The 8,325-nt window shown below is 48.1% G+C and overlaps 1 protein-coding gene across 1 annotated transcript; it reads left to right on the top strand.

The window, feature by feature from the left end:
- Positions 1–1,800: 1,800 nt before the first annotated feature.
- Positions 1,801–6,858, top strand: LOC130189732 (B-cell receptor CD22-like). The gene is made up of 9 exons (XM_056408662.1): positions 1,801–1,851; positions 2,856–2,997; positions 3,085–3,303; positions 3,915–4,175; positions 4,359–4,619; positions 5,293–5,374; positions 5,452–5,512; positions 6,378–6,547; positions 6,684–6,858. The coding sequence occupies exons 1-9, from the start codon at positions 1,801–1,803 to the stop codon at positions 6,766–6,768; spliced, it is 1,332 nt and encodes a 443-aa protein (XP_056264637.1). The 3' UTR covers positions 6,769–6,858.
- Positions 6,859–8,325: the final 1,467 nt, after the last annotated feature.

The following is an 8,325-nucleotide window of genomic DNA, read 5'->3' as shown; positions in this document are numbered from 1 at the left end:
TCAACGACTACAGCCAGCAGAGAGCAGAGCCGGACCCTGCAGACCCCTTCCCAAACATCTCCTCAGCCCGGGCTAGGGGACTCACCGCCCCTGCTGAGAACGAGCCACCCAGAAAACTGCACACTGAACAAAGCAGACAAGAAGACTTTGTATTTTAACCTCGTGAAGAGCATCAACAGGTCCAGACTGTGCAACAGACCGCCCACTGTGTGGTCAGAGAGACTTGGGCATGGAGGCCCTGGGCCGCAGTGGGGGGTCCTATACAAGCCTCCCCTAAAGAAAAGGACCGCTGACCTCCAGTGGCGGATTTTACACGGTGCTGTCGCGTCCAACGCTTTTATTTCGTAATCAATCCCGCTGTCCTGAGCCAGTGCCCTTCTGTGACCTCCGGGAGACTATTTACCATGTTTTAACGAGTGTAAGAGACTTTTGAGTTTCTTCGCTCTTTTAACAGTGGTTTTAGTCTTTTAATGTGGTTTTACAGAGAAGGTTTTATCATGGGAGCTGCCTACAAAAACAGAAAAGAAAAGTGGCAGCTCTAAATTTTTATCCGTGAAGTGAAAATGGCAATTTATTTAACTAGGAAGTCCCGGTGGAAAACAGAGAGGGCAGGAGGCCAAGGCAGTGTGGCTCTGTAACATCAGAGCCAGACTCTGGCTGGAGTTCAGGTTTTACAAACACATTGGAGACCTGGATGCTTTTAAACATTACGCTGGTGTTTTAAAGATATTGTTTGTTCTGTGGTAGAGGAGGAGCTGGAGTTTGCACCACTTTTTATTCGGTAAAACATGTTTTCTTTTTTAATGTTTTGTTTGTTTGCTTTTATTTTAAATAACCTGATTTTTAAAACACTTTATTTGTAGAGAAACGTTGTGATGGAAAAAATGTAAATAAAGTGTTTTTAAAAAATCAAAAAAAAATCTCCCTGTCTCTCTCTCTCTCTCCTTCTCTCTCTCTCTCTCTCTCTCTCTCTCTCTCTCTCTCTCTCTCTCTCTCTCTCTCTCGCTGTCTCTCTCTCTCTCTCCCTGTCTCTCTCCCTCTCTCTCTCTCCCTCTCTCTCTCTCTCTCTCTCTCTCCCTGTCTCTCTCTCTCTCTCTCTCTCTCTCTCTCTCTCTCTCTCTCTCTCTCTCTCTCTCACCAGTCTTTCCTGTGTTGGTGTTCTGAACTTTCTTCTCACACACACAGGACACATTGAGAGATGTGATCTCGGCCTCATCGTGCATGTTAATACCGTAAAGAGGAAGGAAGTCGGCGTCTTTTGAACAACTTGACTTCAGCCTTCTGCTCTCGGCCGACCGAGACGCCCCGTGGAGACGACAGCTTCCTGCCCCCAGCGTGTCGATGCGACTCCTTTGTGCTCGTCAACGTTATTCACCTGCAGACGTGTTTCAGTGAACGTCTCACAGAGGATCCAGAGCAGCAGCGATGAGTTTACCGGCGGCAGCGAGTGGATTCCTCCTCCTCCTGCTCCTCCTCCTCCTCCTCCTCCTCCTCCTCCTCCTCCCTGTACCAGGTACTGTGTTTCACCGTGTTCTGACCTGTGAAGGGATGCTCTGCGTGTTCTTAGCCCTCTGGACGTCTCCACTGTCACCTTTTCACTCTCAGTTGACGGTAGTTCGTCTATTTAAATGTTTTAAAATCAAATTCTGTGAAGTTCTTTACACATTGCACATCATACTTTAGTAAAGCAGCTTTTCCAGCGTTTGACCTTCTCTAACTAGCCGTTGCTTGTGTGAAAGGAGCTCTGGAGTGTGACTCTACTGTCAGAGATATTCATCTTCTTCCTCGTTGGTGGTCAGGATGCATCAAACGCCGTTGGCCACATCGACCTCGCTCAGGGAATCTAGAGACGTGTGCACATGAGACGTCAAGGGGAGTCCGGGGTTAAGTTTGGGACGAGGTTAAAAGATTTAGAAATGTGAAAGACAATATCTGCAAATGAGTAAATAAATGAAGCCAGTGTGAAGGTTAAAGGCAGCTTTAAACACCTCTAAACACGAGAGAGCCGAGCATGGAGTCAAAGAAAGTGGAGATAAGAAGAAATAAAGTGTTCTTTGCATCAAAAAGTACCGATAGAGTATTTGTGACAGGGGCGTGGCCTCACCGGTGGGTTTCTGCCCCGAGCACCGAGGGAGAGGCAAAGCAAGAAGGACATTTGGTCATATGTAGGATTGAGACTGAGCCTCTGCAGCTCCTCCATCCCTACTGCTCCGTTATGGACACACACAGATTGGCCTCAGCTGGTGGCTGATTACCAATCAGCCACCTGCTGAGGCCAATTGGACACCGTTCCCTGAACCCCACCCCCGCTCCACCCTCTCTGCAGCCGAGCCTAAACGCCCCGCTGCCTCCGTACATTGTTCTGCTTCAGTTAGTTAGAGACCCGTATGTTTCAGTGACTGCAGTGAATCAGGTTCTCTTGGTTCTATCATCCTCTCTGACTTCAGAGCCGTCAGCAGGTTTTCATTTCACCCGAGTCATCGACATGAAATGAAGACCTGCAGACTGTCGGTCCTCAGGCAGAACGGGTTTGACACCTCTGGGTGTGGATTTGGTTAAAAGCCGTTTGGTTCAGTTCTAGAAGGAAAGGAAAGTGACAGAAAGTCTGTTCCCTGATGTCATGAACCTTCTGTGTTCCAGTGATTCAGGGTCGGGGTGTCTGGGGAGTGACTTACAGGCCTCCTGAGGTCTGTGCCGTGGAGGGATCCACAGTGGAGATACGCTGCAGCTACTCATACCCACCTAGAATAAAAGGCCTTAAAACCACAGTTAGGAGAACATTTTGGTTCATTAAAGAGAGCAACGATGTTTATGTGGATCTGAGAACCGACCCGGAGTATTCAGGCCGTGTGCAGCCTCTCTCTGATGGGACCATCTGCTCTCTGACCATCTCAGACCTGAGAGAGAGCGACTCAGCTGAGTACAGGTTCAGGTTCATTACCAACCACCCAGCTGGGAGGTATACTGGTCGACCTGGAGTCGCTCTGACCGTCACAGGTAACCTTTCATCTGCACAGTTACTCGTCTCAATACTCATATCTGTGTTCATGAAAGAAGACTTCTGCTCCTTCTTCTCATGTCCAGATGTCCAGGTGAAGGTGAGCAGACACCACCGTGGTAACCGGGTCAGGTTGACGTGTCAGAGCCGCTGTCGTCCACCTGGTGGCGCTCTCTACGTCTGGTACAAGAACGGCCAGGAGATGAAGGGACAAGCGTCCGAGTCGTGGTCACTGGCGGTTGGACCTGCAGACGGGGTCTCCTGTGCTCTCGGAGGACACCGGGCCTTCCCTTCTCCTGCAGTGTGTGAGTGTGCTGACCTTCACTCTGCTTCACTCTTCAGGAGCACAGGCAGCGTGACTGAATGTGACACGGTGTAACGTACGCTCTCATCGCACGGACATTTACTCATCCACGAATAAAAGTCTCCGTATAAAAGCAGAACGACATCATGTTTGTCCAGTAAAGCAACAGCAGTGAGCGTGAAGCAGGATGTGAGTGCAGAGGACGTGGTGCTGGTGTCTGATGTTCATCAGGCCGACGGCCAGTGGGAAGAAGCTGCTCCTGTGTCCTGGATGACCTCCAGGACAAACAGGAGGTCAAACACACTGATGTTTCATTGAGTTCCAGGATATTGACGAGAAGACAGATCTCACGTACGATGTCTCCAACATAGAGAACTCACCCCAACAATCTAGGAGACTAAATATCACGGGAGGGAAGAGGAACATGTGTCTTCTTGATTTGAGGGTGAACTGTCCCTTTAAGTGTAACTCCAGGATCAGCACTCAGGAATCACATGAATACAACCTGTATATTCTTCTTAAATCAAGAGTTATTTTTATGATATTCACTTTTAGGAAAAAAAAGAATAATAACATTCTCATTTTAAAGTGAATATGTTTATTTCCCTCCAGATGCTCCGAGGCGTCCCTCTGTGTCAGCGAGTCCCTCTCCTGAGATCGTGGAGGGCAGCTCAGTGACTCTGACCTGTAGCAGTGATGCTAACCCAGCAGCTAACTACACCTGGTACAAGAAGAACCAACCAGGTCCTCCCAGTGAAGACCCTCAGCTCGTCTTCATCTCCGTCCGGTCCTCTGACTCTGGACTGTACTCATGTGCAGCTGAGAACCAGCTGGGGAAGAAGAGATCTAGAAAGATCTCTATTGATGTGAAATGTGAGTGAAATACAGGTTATAAACAACAGAAGATACACATTCAAGATGTCTGTACTTTATCAAAGGAGCAGGACACACGACGGAGAGATGAGGCTCCACATGTTCAACAAGAAATCTGCCAGATGTGTTTTTAAGGCTAAATAAAGATGTTATTGATCCATTTATAATAATCTATATTCATAGATGCTCCGAGGCGTCCCTCTGTGTCAGCGAGTCCCTCTCGTGAGATCGTGGAGGGCAGCTCAGTGACTCTGACCTGTAGCAGTGATGCTAACCCAGCAGCTAACTACACCTGGTACAAGGAGGATGAAGAAGAACCAGCAGCATCAGGACCGATCTTCATCATCAACGACTTCAGAGATGAACACAGTGGGAATTATTCCTGTGAAGCCCAGAACAACAGAGGACGTAGTTACTCCACCTGCCAGCTGACGGTAGCAGCCGGTGAGTTACAAAATGCCCATCAGGTGTCAAACACAAGGCCCGCGGGCCGAATCCAGGCCGCCGCATCGTTTTTGTGGCTCCTGGCAGCTTTAAAGACACGCAATCACCTTTTCTTAAGGAAATTGAAGAAAAATATCCCGTGCTTTTATTTTGAAGGTTTAAAAATGAAATGGGTTTATATTGTAATATTAGAGACATTTCCTGATGTACAATATTTTTACATTCTAATAAACAATAATCAAATGCAAAGAGAGTTATTTAACAACATGTTCGAGGAGTTTATAAAGTGTTTTATAAGACAAATCAGAGGCAAGAACTACAATAAATAACACCCATGTTGTAATAAACCGGATACTTCCTTGAAAGGACCTGTGCCTCTGCTACGTTCGAGGCTTAGTCAACAGAATGTCAGATTATTCCACTTTGGTTCCTCTAGGATCCGCTTTGGGTTGAGGTGGAATAAAGATCACAGACCATCAGCGTGTTGGGCAACCTGAAACTGCAAACAGACGGGTTCACGGGAATATCAAGATCATAAACAAACTGTCAGAAAGTAGAGAGAAAGCTAAACTCACTTGATGAACAATGAACAACCTCGATATCAAGCGACGGAGAAATGATCCCCCAGAAACTCCCTGAAGGCCCCGCCCACAAACATCTCACTTGTTCCCAGGAGCGCGGCCTTCAGTCGTCATCGGAGCAACCGCTGCTGTTCTCCTGGCCGCCACGTTGGTCTTCGTCTTCCTTTGGATGAGGTGAGTCATTTCAAAGTTGAACAGTTTCACAAAACAGATTATTAATCTCTTTGTTTTTGGTTAATCCTCCTCGCCAGAAGGAAGAGGGCCTCCAGGAAGCCCTCCGAGCCCGAAGACCGTCCAGACGTCAGGACACAGGTGAGCAAAGACAAACCAGTCACAGTGAATTCTCTCTCCTGACCACCAGGGGGCGACTCCTCTGGTTGTATAGAAGTCTATGCTTCATGTGTCAAAGCTGCATTCTCTCACCTGACCACCAGGGGGAGACTCCTCTGGTTGTATAGAAGTCTATGCTTCATGTGTTAAAGCTGCATTCTCTCCTCCACCAGGGGCGACTCTCTGGTTGTATAGAAGTCTATGCTTCATGTTTTAAAGCTGCATTTTCTCCTGATCACCAGGGGGCGACTCCTCTGGTTGTATAGAAGTCTATGCTTCATGTGTTAAAGCTGCATTCTCTCCTGACCACCAGGGGCGACTCCTCTGGTTGTATAGAAGTCTATGCTTCATGTGTTGAAGCTGCATTCTCTCTCCTGACCACCAGGGGGCTCCTCTGGTTGTATAGAAGTCTATGCTTCATGTGTTAAAGCTGCATTCTCTCTCCTGACCACCAGGGGGGCGACTCCTCTGGTTGTATAGAAGTCTATGCTTCATGTGTTGAAGCTGCATTCTCTCTCCTGACCACCAGGGGGCTCCTCTGGTTGTATAGAAGTCTATGATTCATGTGTTGAAGCTGCATTCTCTCTCCTGACCACCAGGGGGCTCCTCTGGTTGTATATAAGTTAAAGCTGCATTCAATCTCTCGTTTCGAGTCTTCTTAAACACAGAATGACCTTCATTTCTTTAATTAAAGTGCCTTGCAGAGTAAAACAGATCATACAACAGAACCTCAAAGTGGTCTATCTTGATCTGTTAGAGCTATCCTCAAGTGGCCATTTGAGGAACTGCAGGTGTTGCCAAAAGTTCAACAAGTCATAAAATCTAAAAATAAATGTCGTCTTTGCAGAGTCCACCCGGTCAGCCGGCGAAGCGAGATGATCTTCACTACGCCAGTGTCCACTTCGCCAAGAACCAGCCCGACCCCATCTACTCCAACGTGCGGCCGGCGGGACTCGGCGTGAACGAGGACGTCGAGTACGCTGCCGTGAAATTCCACAGCGCCGCCGCTTCTCCGAGGTGAGCGGCTCCGAGCATCATCCTCACGAAAACCTCCAACTTCATCGAATTGAGACCGAATGTGAACTCTTTGATGACTCGTTGGCTTGTGATTGGTTAACACCGCCAACATTCCTGATGTCTGTCCACTTCCCAGGACCAGGAGTCCGGACCCCGAGGAGGATCCAGCTGCATTGTACAGTTCAGTCAACAGACCTGCGACGCACCTCAGGAACCTCTAGGTTTCATTGGACCTTTCTTGAGCTGATCACCGATCGATGTTCAGCCATGAGTCGCCCTGAGGAGGAGGAGGAGGAGCCCTGAGGAGGAGGAGCCATGAGGAGGAGGAGCCATGAGGAGGAGCCCTGAGGAGGAGGAGGAGGAGCCCTGAGGAGGAGGAGCCATGAGGAGGAGGAGCCCTGAGGAGGAGGAGGAGGAGGAGCCCTGAGGAGGGCAGCGTCGGTTCTCCACTGTGGTCCGAACGGATGAAGTCCAACAACTCAACGGATCTCCGCTCAGTGTTGTCCCAACATAAACGGCCAGACTTCAGATCCAGCGTCAGGAGATCATGAGTAAAATGTCTTGAGTGCTTTTCGATAAATGCTTTTAAAGATTGATGCGACAGCGTCGGCTCACGAGTCTCATTCTGCAAAACAACAAACAATCCTTTTGTCAGCCGTTTACCGGCATCTGGTTCAGCGTGGGTGGTATTAATGTGAAGAGGAAGGAAGCCTGGTGCATTTTAACCACCTGCTTTCGGTCTCCAGCTCCCTGTCCTGCCCACAGGGGCCGACGCGGATCGACAGCACTTCCTCCTCAGCTGAACGTAGACGTGTTCCATGTGACTCATGTTGGGTTCAAAGCCACTGAAGCCACATCGAGATGAGAGCGGCAGCTACCTCTTCATCAGCTACCCTCCTGTCCCTCGGTGCTGCGTGTCAACATGCAGACGATTAGGCATCGAGCAGACCAGCCGTTTTCAAGTATTACTACAATAATCTGAATAAACCCCCAAAAACTATCTATTTTTAAGTCTGTGTTTTCTGTAAAATCACATTTAGAACAAGTGGTTTTATTAGTGATGTCCATCATCTCATGTTGTCTTGCATGACACATCTCTTCAATTTGCGAAAAATATTTGTTTACCAATGAAATACATCATTTCAAGAAAATGTAAATCACTGTAATGTTCAGGGAATTAATGAATTAAACTACTTTACATAAACACTCCCCCCCCCCCCCCCCCAAGAACACAAATGACTTCCCTGTTGTTTGTGTGCACGGTGATTTTTACGTTGTTGCAAGAAGAAACAAACAAACTGATTGCAGATGGACGGTCGCCGTGGACCTCTACAGCCGGCAGGCGGCGGGGGTCAGTTCGTATTCCAGACTCCTGCACTTGGCCTGCAGGCTGGGGCTGGAGGAGCACTCTGCAGGGGAAGGCCAGCGCTCCACCCAGGTGGCCTCTCCCAACATGTACATGAACCTGGCAGACAGGGAGGAGGGTTGAGAGTCCACATGGAAACATGCATGTGTTCCACTCAGGGTGGGACAGTTACAGGTTTTTTAGGGGGCAATTTTGGCCCCCACTGAGAACTCCAGGGGCATTTAAAAATAAATTGGGGGCACTTTTTGAAACTTGTGAAATAACCTTTAACCTTTGTTCAAAAATAATGAATATACTTATTTAGGCTTACAGTATATGAGCAATTGTCATACAAATTGCAATAATAAGACTCGCCTGATAGTCTTTTTATTGCCATTTTAATGACAATTGCTCCTATACTGTAAGCCTAAAT

The sequence above is a fragment of the Pseudoliparis swirei genome, chromosome 24 (genome assembly GCF_029220125.1).
Source record: "Pseudoliparis swirei isolate HS2019 ecotype Mariana Trench chromosome 24, NWPU_hadal_v1, whole genome shotgun sequence".
NCBI lineage: Eukaryota > Metazoa > Chordata > Actinopteri > Perciformes > Liparidae > Pseudoliparis > Pseudoliparis swirei.
The sequence above is the reverse complement of the archived record's forward strand: the minus strand, read 5'-3'. Positions and strand labels throughout refer to the sequence as shown.